At 42.6% G+C, this 17664-nt stretch overlaps 1 protein-coding gene across 1 annotated transcript in view; it reads right to left on the reverse strand.

The window, feature by feature from the left end:
- The window catches only part of MROH2B (maestro heat like repeat family member 2B), a 64428-nt gene that overhangs the window by 9088 nt on the left and 37676 nt on the right, over nt 1-17664 (reverse strand). Inside the window, 12 exon segments of the mRNA XM_003133911.5 lie at nt 390-504; nt 1011-1151; nt 2461-2494; nt 2497-2647; nt 3395-3521; nt 4039-4196; nt 6597-6749; nt 9314-9411; nt 11728-11848; nt 12203-12292; nt 12554-12649; nt 12978-13113. Of these exon segments, the coding sequence (XP_003133959.4) occupies nt 390-504; nt 1011-1151; nt 2461-2494; nt 2497-2647; nt 3395-3521; nt 4039-4196; nt 6597-6749; nt 9314-9411; nt 11728-11848; nt 12203-12292; nt 12554-12649; nt 12978-13113 (1420 nt within the window).

Here is a 17664-nt window from a genome sequence, read left to right on the forward strand (position 1 = left end):
AGGAGGTATTTCTAATATAAATGGCAAAATGGAGCAGGCAAAAGTGGAGTTCCTAACAGTGTTCTTTCTCGGGATCAGCTGCGGCACCCTCTACCTGAGTTTGAAAGGACCATGATATATGGGTTGGTTAATTTTAACCCTTCCAGTTTGATTTCCCACCCTTGTCTGCCTTGGGAGTTGTCGGCCGGCAGACCAGAGGGCAGGAAGAGGACAAGGCTGGGTTCTTTTTCCTCTCTCTCCACTCAGGCACCGTGCCTCTGGCGGTAGAGGGCTCTCTCCACTCCCAAAGCTCCTTGTGAGGGTCCCTGCTCCGTGGCTCCAGTCCCCTCTGAACTGAGAGAAATATCCCAGGGGCCCCCAAGCCTGCTGGGCTGGCCGCACTCCCTTGCCTCAGAGAAGAAAGCTGTGCCCGTTATCCGGTAGTTCTCCGAGGAGGAGGTCAGGGATGAGAGAAGTTGGTCCATGATGTCCAGAATGACCCCGTGTTGCCACACTGCCATGCTCCTGGAAAACCAAGCCTCCCATTGTAGCAGAGATGTTTTTCTTTCTAAACAATGGAACACACTTTATTTCTCTCTCAGGGAGAGAAATATCTAAAAAGGAATATTAAAAAGGAAAGCGAGCCAAGGCTTAAGCTTTACAATAGCCTATCCAAGTGTCCGACTGAAGGATAGTTAGCCAAAACCCGTTCATCTCATCATTGTTGTAGTTTTTTTTGGCCATGCTCATGCTGGTGGCTTGTGGAAATTTCCAGGCCACACCATACCCAGATCTTTAACCTACTGCACTACGAGGGAACCCCTTATAGCTACCTTTTGAGGGATCCCTGAGCTTGGGGTTGATCTTACTATCTCTTCCCACCCCCTTTGCTCTTTCTTCCCTGTTTTTTTCTTCCTGGACTATACATCCTTGGTGAGTCAATTGCTCTCAGTGAAGTTGCCTGCGTTGCATTTTTACTTGTTTTTTAGTTTCTTTCCTGTGTATATAGTTCTGGAGTATGTGCACATTACCTGGCCAGTGCACAGACTCCTATGTGGTGGGTACTGGGATTGCTGAGGAGTGTCCAAACATTGTCCCCCTCGTCAGATTCTTTGGCAAAACCTTCTCGCATGGCCTGGGCCTGCACACACTTCAGAGTCATAGTCGAGAGCCTGAGGGAGACAGTTGGCATCACAGAAGTAAGTGAATCCCATGCAGGGAACGGTGAATCTCCAAGTTCACCCTTCCTGTTCCCCACAGTGCTCCCTCACTCCTGGATGAATGGAGGTTGTGCAAGGAAACAATAGATAGCCTGCTCTCACACTTTTGGGGCCAAGGCGGACATCAAGATGCTTTGAGCCTGTAAATAATGCCACAAAATCTTGCCAACGTCTCCTGAGAAAAATCAGGTCCTAAGGATGGAAAGTGTGAAATTTCATATTTCACTGATTCTAAAATAGCCCCTTAAAAATCAGGTGCATCTCACAATGGATAGTGTGTTGCAGTTGTTGGCCAGACCGTAGTTGTGATGCAGCCATTTTGCCTGTGTGTGCATTGTGCGTACACACACGAATTTAGGTATGGCTCTTTGTGCTGTAGTCATTTTAGTAAAATTACATCCATTAGTGTAACCACATGGGCCAAGCCTAACTGCTGTCTAATTTGTCTTTTAAAAGGTTGATTTGACATTGGAACAAAAAATTATGCAAAAGAACAGGGAAACAGAGCAGTGTGATATAGTATAAAAATCTATACCTGATAATCCTCAAAGAGCTCTTTGGGTCAATATAAAATACAGATTTAATACCATAAGAAAGTACTGATTCATGCCTTAATTGGTGCTTTTTTTTTGTCTTTTTAGGGCCGTACCACAGAGGTTCCCAGCTAGGGGTTGAATTGGAGCTACAGCTGCTGGCTTGTGCCCTAGCCACAGCAAAGTGGGATCTGAGCTGCATCTGCTACCTACACCACAGCTCACGGCAACGCTGGATCCTTAATCCACTGAGTAAGGCCAGGGATTGAACCTGCACCTTCATGGATACTAGTCAGGTTCATTGCCACTGAGCCACAACAGGAACTCTGGGACTCTTGTTTTTCCTTTCTCAACGGTATGTGAAATAATGCTGCTTTTTTCCATTGGAGACTTGGATTTGATGAAATGAAGTTTTTTTTTTTTTTTTTCTTCTTGTTCTTTCTCTGGGGCCTTGAATATCACAGAATTAACTTTCCTTGAAAGGTCTTAGTGAGAGAACAGAGGATATGGATTGGGCCTTTGAGAAAAAAGGATGTGGCTGCTTGTTTGTTATATAGCTGGGCAGCTACCCTGGGTCCCGGCTCTGGGAAAAAGAGCTACAAAGCTCAAGGATGGAGGGGCCTTGTTTCTTCACGGGATGTTGAGGTGATGTCAGAAGGGAAAGGCCTGGACTTCCACCAACTGTCTTCTAGAGTCTGGGTGCAGGCCCTCCCCAGCTGGCTGTTTACCTGCAGGGGTCTGCAATCTGCTGCCGCTCCCCTGTTGCATCACCCGCCGCCTGTGGCTTAAGGTCGAAGTGGGCATGGTCTGGCCCAGTGTGCAGCTGACCAGCTTCAGGAGAAGAACGAACAGCTCTGGGTACAAGCTTGTGACAGAGGTGCCCGTCGACACCATCTCATGCATGGCACAGGCCACCTGAGGGGAGAAAAGACCCTGTGGTCAGGCAGGGCTGCTCTGCAAGTTTGTTTTCTCGCCAAGTAATTGCTTTGTAGGTTGACCACACTTGTGGTAAAAAGCACATAGCAAAGGGAGGATTTATTTGTCAGGAAACTTTTCAACTCAGATTGTGTTTCTCTCTCAGGGCTGCCATGTTGGGCAGCTCCAAACTCCAAAAGGTACCAGTCGGGTAGGCTTGGAATCTTTCAACAACAATTGGATATCTCGAAGACTAATTTGAAATACAGATACACAGATTTCCTTTGGGCTGATAGGAAATTTACTTTTTTTTTTTTTTTTTTAAAGGGTTTGCACCCACAGCATGTGGAAGTTCCCAGGCTTGGGGCTGAATCAGAGCTACAGCTGCTGGCCTCCACCACAGCCATAGCAATGCAGGATCTGAGCCTCATCTGCAACCTACACCACAGCTCATGGCAATGCTGGATCCCTGACTGAGCGAGGCCAAGGATCAAACCCCATCCTCATGGATACTAGTTGGATTTTGTTTCCACTGAGCCACAATGGGAACTCCCGAGAAATTTACTTTTAAACCTGATCAGCCACAGCCAAAATCACTTCTATATTTTTCCAATATAAACTGGAGTCAATTTACAACTAGGGTACTAGAAGGGAAGAAGTGTGATTAATGCTACATCACCCAGTGCCAGATGGGGCAGTGGTGGAGTGGGGTGTCATCCCAGGCGTGTGACGGGTTGTCCAACTCACGGAAATTGCATCTATCCCGGCCAGGTCATCTTCTAACCCATTCTCCAGTTTATCTATTAAGGCTCTTAAGAGTTTGCCACTGGAGGCTGGGTTCTCAGCCAGAGCCTTCCACAGTGTCTTTGTGTCCCTAGGGAAGCAAGGCAGGAGGCCGATAAGGCTTAACTCCTTGGAATATGAGCTTTTCCACCTGAGCCACTCTCAAGCCATATTATGATGAATCACAAGTTCAAGGGCAGATGGTCATGCCAACATGCCTGGGAATAAAAAGGATATTTTATGTAACAAGCTAGCATTCTGTCCTTGGGTGCTGAGGTTTGTTAATGTCCATCAAGGCAGAGACCTCTCTTCTAGATGCATTCTAGGCAACCAGAAAGAGGAGAAATATTCATTTTCTAACACTTATTCCTATGATTATATATATCACATATAAACAAATAAATATGAATCTCATCATTCAGTGAGGCGGTATATTTGAAAAACATTTGGGAAACCATTACTTGTGATTCAAACACCATTTCTGAAATTATTCAGGTGAGGCATTTTCCACTTTTGTTTTTTATCTTTCGCTCAAACCACAGATTCTTCCCCAATGCCTTACCATTTGATCTTTCCTGGTAAAAGGGACAAGCTCAGTTAGAATCTACCTGTCAAAGGGCAGAGGCTTCTGTAAAAGGTTGGCAACAACGACATCCATGTGAAAGCTGGCTATCTGGGAGATGGCTTCTAGCACAAACTGAAAACTTTCCTCCTTTTGTCTGAGAACCGGCATGTGATGGTATATTATGCTCAAGATTTCCAACAGCTAAAAAGAAAAAGCCAAATAAAACAATGAGTTGCTATTTTCCCTCTGCATGGACGGCTTGGGTCGTGTATGGTCAGCATATGGCTGGTGATCAATGAATTAGAAATAATGTTAAAAAAGTGATTGATTCTACACATGACCTATCTTCTTGCTCAGGAGGATTATTGATAAATTGGGCATTTATTCTTAAATCAATTTAGCAAACATTTAGTGAAAGGCCGAATTTTTTCAGGTGCTGTGCTAGGCACTGGAGGGAATTTACTGGGGATGAATAAGATGTAGGCTTTTCTCAAAGGGATGAGTGGTCTAATAAAGGACATCAGCTGTTTACCCAAAGTCCTCTCCAGAAAGGAGTGTATGGCAAATGGGATACAAGAGGTGCACAGGACTTATGGGGGAATCCAGAAGTAACTGAGGTCACTGTGGAGGGATGCTGGGTCTGGATCTCAAAGCATACATAGCAATTTCAAAAGGCAAGGTAGAGGTGGTGGGGAGAGGCCTCCTGGTTGGGAAGAAGAGCATAGGTAGAGATGTAAAATCAAAGACCATGAGACAGAGCACAGAGTGATTAGAGAGTAGTGACATTATCCTGTAAGATGCTACAATGGTGGTTAGATGCCATTATGTATTTGTCAAAACCAAGACTGAATCCTAATGTAAGCCATGGGCTTTGGGTGATAATAGGATGCGTCCGTGTAGGTTCATCCATTGTAGCAAATGTACCGTTGTGGTGTGGATGTTGATAGTGTGGAGACGGGTGGTATATGGGAATGTGGTAACTTCTGCTCAATTTTTCTGTGAAGTTGATGGCTGTACAAAATAAAATCTATGTAAAAAGTAGCATGAGAGCACGGTGGAGGCAAATGTGGAAAAGGTTTGTAGAGTAGGAGAAGGGTCCAGTTTGGAGCACAGAGAGAATGAGGGTGATTAAAGGAAGATAACTTGGAGTTCCCGTCGTGGCGCAGTGGTTAACGAATCTGACTAGGAACCATGAGGTTGCGGGTTTGACCCCTGGCCTTGCTCAGTGGGTTAAGGATCCGGCATTGTCGTGAACTGTGGTGTAGGTCACAGAGGCGGCTCGGATTCTGCGTTGCTGTGGCTCTGGCCTAGACCAGCAGCAAAAACTCCGATTAGACCCCTAGCCTGGGAACCTCCATATGCCACGGGAGCGGCCCAAGAAATGGCAAAAAGACAAAAAAAAAAAAAAAAAAGGGGGAAGATAACTTGATAGAAAAGATGTTCTTGAGGGGCATATTTCTGAGTTTGAGTGTTAGTCTGTGTGCAGTAGGGAACGAAATTATACACTTGGATTTTTGACATGCATAAGGGCATGTCTGTGCTAATGTAACTTGCTTCTAGTAGATATTTCTCTTGCTTATTTTGGAGATATATTTTTAGGTTAAATATAACATTTTCCTGGAATTGTAATTCTTTAATCATAAATATCCTGCAAACATGATTGCCACAGAGTCCGAGTTCAGTGAGTCTTAGAGAGGATTTATTGTACGCCTTTACCTAGTGTGTAAACAACTCCTCTTTTTATGCTAAACACACAAATGCATGGATATTCCACATTTATTTGATTTTCCTGTGCCTGGCCCAGCGCCTGCCACACAGTGTGTGTTCAATCAATGTTTTTGGAAAAAAGCTGATTGGACTGTAATTAGTACAGAGGTCACATCTAAAAATCATGCTTTGGATAATTATTTCACATAAGGTGGTTGACTCTGGGCTCTGGGGACCATAACTTCTTTCTCCTATTCCCCTTGGGAAGCCTTTATTGAGTTAAAGATTCTTTTCCTCCTCATCCATCTCTGAATTGCTAGCATTCTGTTTCTGACTTCAAGAGAGGTTAGGGCATCTCTCTTTGGAGCTCTTAACCAGGCTTCCTGAATTTAAATCCTTTTCTTTCTGCTTAACTCTTGGGCAGGGAGAAAGGATTGAGGGCTTTTCTTTCAGTCAGTTCCCCAGTGACAGCCTTCTTTCCCAAAAGATACTTAAAGTGTGTGCAAGAACAGCTTGCAGAGTGGCGGTGGGATTAGAAACTCTCCTGGACCCCAGGGGCCATCTCAAAGGCATTCATTCACAAGGTCACACTCATCCTTGAGGACCTCACGACCCAACTGTCCATAATCCACATGCCTTTGGTTCAGGGACGCTTCCCCTGGTCAGAGAGGGGCAGTTGGGAAAGTTTTTATCGCCACAGACCGGAGAGACCATTGAGTCAGACACTCAGCCTGATGGTTCATATACACAACCTGGGTCTCTGCTGAGGCCTCTTGAGGCTGTGTGTGCTCCTGCCTGTGGCCCCTTCGGAGAACAGACTGAGAAGTGGTGACCTACTTGGACTTTCAGAAGTGTGAGAATTCTGATCGGTTGTCACACTGGCCGTCAGTTCACCTGATCTTCCAAAGTAGCTCCCTGCTCCTTCAGGGCAGTGATCATCCAGATGCCACAGGCCTTTGTACACGTGGGGTTGAGGCTCTCCAGACCATCTAGGGTTTCCTCCAGGAACATCAGCATTTCTTCACTTGGGATGAGCTTACTGACTATCTGAGAATGTACCCAGAAAGACTGCTGTCATCAACTGCCTCGCTTCACAGCTGGACACCTACAACATGCTGTGCTTGGTTTTAGGATATTAGAAACCACTGGGCTTCCAAAACAGTTAGTGTATGACTGGGGCCAGAGAAACTAGAAAAAATAGTAAAGTAGGACATAGACATGACCTTTTAACTCTAAGCAAAGTTTCCCTGAAGTTGCCTCTTTTTTTTTTTTTTTAAATCATTTCATATTTATTGAATTCCAGGCTTGCAGAGGCAATTTCCTTTCCAAATCTGAAGCTATAGTATACCCCGCAATGGAAAAACAGCGCATATTATTTATATGGCAATTTATATGTTGTCGTGTACTTGCACATACATTTCATATATCATAGAAATAAGTCTCATGTCTGCCAAAAAATAGCTAAGCTTGAGAATTCAGGAAATCTATCAGCATGTACTGAGTGCCAAGCTAAATACCAGGAGCCTCACAGTATCCACACAGTCAGTGAATTGCTATGAACCCCATCTGTGTGTGTGTGAATGAAAAGGCAGGAAGGGAAAATGAAAACTTAGCAGTGTGAATAAATTCCAGGAGCATTCTCTGGGGCTTTACTCAAGCAAGGTGGTCATAATTAGGAGTTTGTGGGTATGAAAATATTTCTATTCACAATCAACTTCCTCCTGTATTAGTGTTCTGATGATGTGCAGTAGAACCGTCTCCGAGAGGAAGTGAGTTCCTTTACACAAGTAGTTGCAGGTCCCAGGTACCATGGCTCTAAGATCAAGGACTAGATTAATGCATCCGTTCTGTGTAGCAGCAAATGCCTGCCTGGGTCCAAGCTCAACAGTTATGTGTTTTTTCCCCCCCTATATTGGGATGGATATTGGTTTAGGAAGAGAATGTCCTTCCTTTGAGTGCCTACCATGCATCAGACACTTTCTTAGGCATTTGACATATGTTCCCTCCCTGTCCCCTCATGAGTTTCTCTCCTATATTCTCAAAAAATTCTTGTCTTTGCTGCTGCCACCTTAGTCCAAGCCACCTAATATCACACAAAGATTTTTTCTTTTTTTTTCCTTGGCCACACCCACACCATGTAGCAGTTCCAGGCTAGGGATCAAACCCAAGCCACAGCAGTGACCCAACCTGCTGTACTAATAACGCCGGGTCCTTAACTCACTGCACCACAAGGGAACTCCCTCACGTGTGGATTCTTACAGTTTCCTTCAAAGTGACCTACAGCCTACATTCTAGTCTCAACAGAAGCCACATGACCTTTCAGAAACATAGGTCCCATGGTGTTCTTTCTTAAAGGACCACCACTAGCCCATGAAGAGCGTTTGCAAATTAGGAAAAGTGCCCTGTTCTCAAGAGGATTCACTTCTGTTATTGCTGTAATGACTGGTTGTGATGGACCCTTTACTGTCCTCTGGGGATAACTGCCATAACACACAAATATATCTATAATGTCCACATCAGGAATGATGCTGCCTCACATGAGGGTGCCCTTGTACAATTCCCAGCTGCCACAACTCTGTAGTGCTCTCGACTCTTCTGTTGAAAACCCTCTGCTGGATGTGGCTCGGATCTGACACTGCTGTGGCTGTGGTGTAGGCTGGTGGCTACAGCTCCGATTCTACCCCTAGCCTGGGAACCTCCATATGCCTCAAGTGCAGCCCTAAAAAGCAAAAAAAAAAAAAACAAAAGCAAAAACAAAACAACAACAACAACAACAAAACAACCCTCTGTTGGCTTTTGATTTCAACTGGAGTAAAAGCCAAGGTCCTTGCCGAGGCCTGGATGGCACCTCAATTAGCCTGGGCTATCTCTTGGACCTCCTGACACACTTCTTCCTTCATCTCAGGGATTTTGCACGTGCTCTTTCTTCTCTGCCTGGACTGTTCTTTTCCAGATGTCTCCATGGTTCTCTCTTCAGGGTGGTCTTCCTAGGGAACCACCCCTCCCAAATTCTTTGTTCCCTTCCTTGACTTAGTTCTTCTCAATTATCACTACCTCACATCATATTTATCTGGCTGCTCCGTCTACTAGGAAAAAAACTCAATGAGGGCAGGCATTCATCTTTTTCTATCCATACAGCCTAGAACAAAGTCTAGCATATGGTAGGTGCACAGCGCATGGTAGGTGAATGCTTAAATGAATAAATGAATGAATTGATGGACCAATCTTCACAACAGCTCTGAGAGGAAGGTTATGCCGTTTCCTAAGTTGGGGAGACAGAGCACACAGTGCACACAGCTCAAGTAGTGCACACAGAATGCATTTGATGGGCTCCAAAGCCCCGTTCCTTTCACTCCACCCCACACTGCTTCCTTCACCTTGGAGAGGGCAGCCTGATTCCCAAGGTTTCCCTGAGTGTGAAAGGATCAGTAGCAGGTCTTGCCTGGGCGCATGGACCCAGCATTAACAAATGAGTGGACAAGAGGTCTTCTATTCTGCTAGAATGGCTGGACTGCTGCCCTTCTTGGTGGTGGGGAGTACACAGCTTACTCATTTGGAAATCAACCCAGAATCATCCTTACCCCCCTCAACCAGTTCTCTGCATCTGTTACCTTTGCTATTTTAGAGGAAATCTTGATCTGGATCTCCGCATCGTCACACTGCAGCCTTTCCTGCAAATCCTGCAGTCTTTCCACCTCCAGGTGAATGCCTAAAATCAACCAAGGGTGACACAGGAGTTCAAAGAGCTGAGAGAGGTGGAAGACGTCGGCTGTATTTTGATGTGACACTAATTCAGCTGATGGAAGCCTTTAACAAATGCACTAAAGCCTGTCTGATGAGATAATGGGCAAAAGTGCAAACACTGAGCAAGTAGTTTCTGCATGCTGGCGGCATGTCTCATTTATTTGAGAGACATGTCAGAGGCATGTCTCAAATAAATGCTGTCTCATTTATTACTTCTAAAGATCCTCTGGGGTTATTTGCAGTCGAGAAAGCTGAGACAGAGCAATGGAAGGCTATTTGGGGTCACGTGGTGAGTAAAATAGGAGAGGTGGAACCTGAACCCTAGTCTGACACCAATGGCCAGGTTCTTACTACTCTGTGATACTGCCGCCTCTGTCAGAGTTCCAGTCTGCAGTGAGTCACTTTGAAGGAAATACAACGTAACCACTGTAAGAGGAACATCAGCAGTTGTGTCAGTGTAAGTTTACGAATTGTAAACTTAACACAGACCTGAACAGTAATGATCTTCTGTTTTGTTGTTTGAAGTAAATTTACTAGTTGTGGAAACTCACACCTGGACCACTCTGAGGAAGGCAGCTTAGCCTGATGGGCAGATGATGTAGATTCAATATGCAGCTCCACTGCTTTCAACTGTCCAAGCAACTGGTAAATTTTTTAACCAGAGCCTTCATCTGAGTTAACAAGTGACTGAACAACAGCCATGAGTATTAAATGGGTATTTTAGTATCACACTAGTTATGTATATAGTAGGTATTTAATGATCATGTTCTTTCTCACGCTCTCCCATGTTTATTTGATCAACAAAGAAAAAGAGTTACCATGAAAAATGAAGCATGGGATCTCTTGTTAACAAAGAATATTTAGAAGTTCCTGCTGTGGCACAGTGGTTTAAGAATTTGAGTGCAATGGCTTGGGCCTGTATGGAGCTTGGGTTTGATCCCCTGCCCGGCCCAGTGCGTTAAAGGATATGGCATTGCCCCAGCTGTGGTGTAGGTCACAGCTGTGGGTTGGAGTCAGTCCCTAGCCTAAGAACATCCATATGCCACCGATGTAATCATTAAAAATAAATAAATTTAAAAAAGAATATTTAAGAACCTGAACTTTGGATGTTTCAGGAAAGTAAAGAAAGAATAGGTAGAACAATAATAGAATTATTCCTGATTCCTTTCTTCCTATGAGGTCTCTCTCTGGCACATTTCTTCTCTTATTAGAATAGTTCTTTAGTTCTCACTTCCTTAGCGCATCTTTTTCTGGCTTTGGTACAAGCGTACACCCTCAAAAATTATCTTCCTATATCCCAAGAAACTTTCGGACCTGTTTGGGTTCTGCCAAACAGCTTTTGTTTTTCCTTTTTGACTGACTAAAACCTCTGCTCCGAACCAAATCCCACCTTTTTGCTTTCTTTCTTTTTTTTTTTTTTTTTTCCTTTTGGCTTTCATAACACTTTTTTTTTAAAATTCGAATATTAGAATTGTAGTACATCTGTGTTTCCAGCATCAGAACAGGGCTTGACACATGGAAAAGCACTTAAGAAATATCTCCTGAGTGCCTAAAAGAATGGAGAGCTAACCTGGTCTGCAGAGAACACATGCACGTTATGTAGGGCTGACCTCGGTTAGACACATACTGATTTAACCTGGATTTGATCTGGAAGCTCTGAGTGTGGGTTTTGGGCTGAGGCTGAGGTTTTAAACTCCCTTACATTTACAAACATTGACATTTATTCAAATGTCCTCACAGAGCTGACAGAGGCCCCGCTCCGCAAGCTGGAAAACCTCCACCACGCTGTCTTAGAGAACTTTCAAAGTCACGTTGTAGCACCATAATAATAGTGCAATTTCCTCCGGAAGAAAACTGTGATAGAGAAAGCTTTCTAATAGGCCCAATTGCTGTGTGATTTAAATCGGACACTCTCAAAACATTTTACCTACTTTAATGGATCTTTATGATGCTTTAGTGTTATTATCTTTATTTTTTAAAAAACCCAAAAAGCAGAGCCACTGAGGAAAAAGGCTCTGAGAGAGACAAAGTGTGTTACATAATTAAGGTATTAGAACTCAGAAATGGCTGAACTGGTGGAGGAAGCGTGAGAGACAGAGGGAGACAGAGGGAGAGAGAGAAGAAGGAGGAAGAGGATGAGGGGGAGGGGAATGGGGGAGGAGGGAGAGGCGAAGAAGAGATGGGAGGAGGACAAAGGAGAGAGACATTGATGTACAAGAAGAAGAGCTGAGAACAAAAGAAAACAAGTATCTTCATCTGTGGGCTTTTCATCTTCCCTCACCTTTTATGCAGAACAGACCTATAGCCGAACTAGCAGCCGCTTGGCGGATGGAGGGCAGGGTGTCACAGGAGTGAGGAGCCAGGAGGCCAAGGAGTGAGCCGATTTTAAAGTTTTCTGGTGCCTGCAGGACAAAAGAGGCTTCCAAGGTGATGGGGTGGCTTGCTGGTGTCCCAGGATGTTCCCAAGGCTGGATATCAAGACCCTTGTTTTACTCCTTTAGAATAAAATTGAATCTTGGACTTTCCTTTTAAGGACAGTGAGCAAGCAAGCGAGCAAGGGAAAGAGGACAACCCCGCATGCGCTCTTCACCCCCGCCTGCTCAGTGCCCTAGGTTAGGTCAGACCCCTTGGGTGGTTTTCTGCCACGACTTTGCCTGGGACGGAGATCAATCAGGCAAGATGTTTGGATTCCGGCGGCCTCAGGGTCCCTGTTGTTAGCCAGCAAGGGCATCTACGCACTCTACGGGCTTACTTACCTCAATATCGTTTGTCAGCACCTTTGCAGAGATCTGGAAGGCTCTTTCTCTTTCCCACTCCTTTTGTGAAACAAGCCACATCCGAAGAAGCTGTTGGTCAAAGAGTAAAAGTCTTTTCCTTATTATGCATCAGATTCATTCCTTCTCCATCTCTCACTCTCGCTCTCTCTCTGGAGTTTCTAGAACAGGGTCCTTGCGTCCCCACAAACAGTTTTGACTGCGCTGGCCCTACACGGTGGGTTGGGTGGGTGGGGCTGGGCGAGTCCCTGTGAGGAGGCTGAGGCCAGCTTCGGAGGGTTGGAGCGCAGATAAGGGGCTGTGGGAATCAGCCTTGGTGGTGGCTCTACTCACATTGAACATTTCTTGACAGTCCTCTGCTTTCACAGTATCCCACATCATGGTCCTCAGCAGCCTCCCCAGAGCATCCATGGATCTTTCGTAGAGAAACTGAAATCAAAGTGAGTGTGGGGTTTGGGACTGGCAAAGGTACACTGAGGTATATGGCATAACTGGCCAAGAGGGACCTGCTGTATAGCACAGAGAACTCTACCCAATATTTGGTGATAATTTATGTGGGAAAAGAATCTGAAAGAGAGTGGATATGCCTACATGTATAACTGAATCACTTTGTTATATAGCAAAAGTTATCATTGTAAATCAATATACTTAAAAAAAACCTTAAACACAAAGTGAGTGTGCATGTCAGGCTGTGGGAGGCGAGTTTGCTCATTCTCCTCAGCTCTTCACTCTCCTCAGGCCTCACCCCGCCACGTACATGAATGTGCTCCTTGTCCTTGTCCGTCTCGCCCTCATTTTTGAGTTTTTCCAAAGGTGGAAGGGGCAGTAGCCTCCGAATGTTCTCCTCAAGAATGTTAAGATGGTCATTCAGTGAGAGCTGGGGTCTCAGTTTACTGAAACGAGAATCACGTGGAGGAGTGGATATTAAGTTGACAAACAAAACATAACCCAGTGGAGTTCCCGAGCACTGCCAGTCTGAAGGGGCTGAGGGGGTCAGGTCATTTCCTGACAGTCTGGGATGCTGAGGGATGCGGTGACAGGAGTAGAGCGACTGGGGACAGAGAACCAGACTGCTGCGATGGGTACAGTCAGTTTGCTTCAGTTCTAATTTATAGTGACAAACAAACCATCACTTGCTTTGCATTACTTAAAACTTCATTAGAAACCTAATATTAATCTATTCATTTTCTTCAGTGTTTGTGTGTGTGTGTGTGTGTGTATGAGAATGAGAGAGAGAGAGAAAGATTCTAAGTTTTATCAATTTCTACGTCCTCTCATGTTACATGTAGCAACACACATACTACAGGTTTTTATGAACGCACAAATGAATAAGTGGTACTGGAGTCTCCCTTCCCTCCTCTTCCCTTCCTTTTCCTTCTTTCCTTCTTTCTTTCCTTCCTTCCTGACATATACTATAGACATCATGAGGATATAAACACACCTGGACATAGCTTTAGAACACGCAAATGTTCAAGAAACATGAAAACCCCATTTGTTATTAAATAAAAGTAAATGAAGACAATGCAGTACCACCTGTCAGCAACCAAATTAGCAAAGAAATTGAAAATGATGATTCTGTTCTCTCACAGGGGAGTAAAAGTCCGTACCAGCTGGAACAGTGTTAATGAAAATGTAAAATGTGTTGATATATGCTGAACAATTTTCTCATCTTTATTGTCTGTCTGTTTTTCTAAAAAAAAAAAAATCAAGGTATTGAGGTATAATTTATGCACAACCCCTGCCCCCCCACACCAAATTTTTCCTTATGCCTCTTTGCAGTTCATCTCTTCTTCCACCCTGGGCCGAGGCAACCACTGATTCGCTTCTGTTGTTAGAAATTAGTTTGCAAGTTCTACAGTGTCCTGTCCAGGCGAGGGTGGCAGTTAGCAGCATATAACCATTGAACCCTTAAGTTGTGGCTGCTTTTATTTAAAATATGCTGTAGCTGTAAAATACACTGGATTTTGAAGATTTAGTGCAAAAATCCCGTAACTTATTATGTCTTTATGTTGAATGAATTTTGAAATAATATACTGAACATAATTAAGAATAATTATTAAAATTAATGTATTTCTTTTTACATGTTTAAAAGTGGCTACTAGAAAATTTTAAATGACATATGTGCCTTGTATTATACTTATTTATACTTGACAGCACTGTTCTGGAGCCTGGTTAATTCTTAATTCATCTTCAAGATTTATTTGAGCTTTCTTCAAACCTTCCTCATCTTTGTAAATGTGGCAACTTATGCTGCTTTTTATTGAGTTTTAGAGAAATTATGTGGATGTCCTTTGCATTTATTTCCTCCAGTAGGCTAAAACCCCTTCAGGACAAGGCCATATTTTGTTCAATATTGTCCTTTTAAAACCTAGCTCAATGTCTGACACATGGATGCAACTCAATAATATTTATTGAACCAAACTGTCAACTTTTATAATTAGAAGTTCAGAGAACACTTCGTACAAAGGTGTTCACCAAAGTATTATTTATAGTTTTAAAAGCAAGACCTAAATACATGTAGCAATAGGAGGTTGATTAATAATTAAACTTAGCAACTCTAGGCATATCTATACATCAAGATATTAGGCAGCCATTAAAAATGATATTCTTTACCTCAATATAATAATAAGGGCCATATATGAAAAACCTATAGCTAACATCATGCTCAATGATAAAGACTGACAACTTTGCCTCTAAGATCAGGAAGACGCCACATAAGATAAAGATGCCACTCCTATTTAACACAGTACTGGAAGTCCCAGCTAGAGCAATTAGACAAGAAAAATAAATAAAAGACATCTAGACTGGAAAGGTAAAGTAAAATTATCTCTGTTTGCAGATGACATCTTATACATAGAGAATCTTAAAAAAATCTATAAAGAACCATTAGAACTCAGAGTTCCCTTCATGGCTCAGTGGAAAAGAATTCGACTAGGAACCATGAGGTTGCGGGTTCAATCCCTGGTCTTGCTCAGTGGGTTAAGGATCTGGTGTTGCCATGAACTGTGGTGTAGGTCACAGATGTGGCTCAGATCTGGCATTGCTGTGGCTGTGGTATAGGCCGGCAGCTACAGCTCCAATTAGACCCCTAGCCTGGGAACCTCCATATGCCATGAGTGTGGCCCCCAAAAGACAAAAAGACAAAACAAACAAACAGAAAACTGTTAGAACTCATAAAAAAATTCATCAAAGTTGCAGAATACAAAATAAATACCTCTAAATAAGTTGAATTTTTATATACTTGCAGTGAACATTAAAAAAATTAACAATTCTGGAGTTCCCGTCGTGGCGCAGTGGTTAACGAATCCGACTAGGAACCATGAGGTTGCGGGTTCGATCCCTGCCCTTGCTCAGTGGGTTAACGATCCGGTGTTGCGGTGAGCTGTGGTGTAGGTTGCAGACGCGGCTTGGATCCCGCGTTGCTGTGGCTCTGGCGTAGGCCGGTGGCTACAGCTCCGATTCGACCCCTAGCCTGGGAACCTCCATATGCCGCGGGAGCGGCCCAAGAAATAGCTAAAAAGACAAAAGAAAAAAAAATTAACAATTCTGTTTATAATAGTATCAAAAAGAATAAAATACTTAGAAATAAACTTAACCAAAGAAGTGAAAAGACTTGTTTACTGAAAACCACAAAATGTTGCTGAAAGAAATTAAAGAAGACACAAATAAAGGGAAAGACATTCCCTGCTCATGGATTTGAGTACATATTATTGTTAAGATATCCATACAAAACAGTCTACAGATTTAATGCAATCCCTATCAGTATCCCAATGATACTTTTTGCAGAAGTAGAAAAATCCTTCCTAAAATTCATATGGAATCTCAAGGAACCCCAAAGAGACAAAACAATCTTGAAAAAGAACAAAGTTAGAGGTCTCACACTTCTTGATTTCAAAACTTTTTATAAAACTACAGTAATCAAAACAGTGTAGTACTGGCATAAACAAACAGGTGTACAGACCAATGGAACACAGTAGAGAGCCCAGAAATAAACTCTAACATACATGGTCAAGTGATTTTCAACAAGGGTTCCAAGACCATTCAGAGGGGGAGGATTTTGGGTTTGGCAATAATTTCTTGGATATGACACTAAAAGCACAGACAATGAAAGGACAAAGAGACAAATGGGACTACATCAAAATTAAAAATTTTGTGCATCAAGAACACAAATGATAGAGTAAAAAGACAACATATGGAATGAAAGAAACTATTTGTAAATCATATATCTGACAAGAGGTTAATATCTTAATGTATAAAGAAAGAATACACAATATATAAAGAACTCCTAAACTCAACAACAAAAAAGAAAACCAAAAAAAGTGGGCAAAGGATTGAATAGACATTTTTCTAAAGAAGATATACAATCAAAAAGTTCATGAAAAGATGCTCAAAGTCATTAATCATTAAGGAAATACAACTCAAAATCACAATATGATACCACCTCACACCCATTAGGATGGCTACTATAAAAACAAACATACAAACAGAAAATGACAAAGTGTTGGCAAAGATATGGAAAAATTAGAATCCTTGTACACTCTTTGGGGAACATAAAATGGTACCACTGCTATAGAAAACAGTAGGATGGTTCCTCAAACAATTAAAAATAGGAAAGCCATATGATCCAACAGTCCTACTTATGGGTATATACTCAAAATAATTAAAAGTGGGATCTGGAAGAAATATTTGCACATCTGTGTTCATAGCAGCATTATTCACAACAGACAAAATGTGAAGACAACCCACCAAATGAACATTCAACAGATGAGTGGATTAGCAAAATGTGGCATACACATAAAATGGAAGATAATTCAGCTTCAAAAAGGAATAAAATTCTGATACATGCTACAACATGGGTGGACATTGAGGACCTTATTCTAAGTGAAATAATAAGCTAGGCATCAAAAGACAAATACTGTATGATGCCACTTACATGAGTTATCTAGGTATAAAATTCACGGAGACAGGAAATAGAATGGTAGTTGCCAGGGCTGGTGGAAGGAGGGAATGCGGAGTTGTTTAATGGTCACAGAACTTCAGTTTTGCAGGATGAAAAAAGAGTTCTGGAGATCAGCTGCACGGCAGTGTGAATGTATTTAACATTATTGAACTGGACACTTAAAAATGGCTAAGATGATAAGCATGTTATGTATATTTTACCACAATTAAAAATAAAAAAAATTAATGAAACAAGAATGATGTTTGTGAACAATTGGTAATGACATGGGAATATGTAAGACGAGGTGAGCAAAAAAACAGGATAAAAAAATCGTATGTGGAGAAGAATCTCAACTCTGTAATCAACAGGGAAGACTAGAAATAGACTTGTAGGATATATATCAAAATGTTTTGATATATTTTTAATGGGGGGAGGATCAGGGGTGATGTTTATTATTTTAAAAAACTGTTTTCACATTTTAACTGTGAACTATTTCTTTATCGCA

The sequence above is a fragment of the Sus scrofa genome, chromosome 16 (genome assembly GCF_000003025.6).
Source record: "Sus scrofa isolate TJ Tabasco breed Duroc chromosome 16, Sscrofa11.1, whole genome shotgun sequence".
Taxonomy (NCBI): Eukaryota; Metazoa; Chordata; class Mammalia; order Artiodactyla; family Suidae; genus Sus; species Sus scrofa.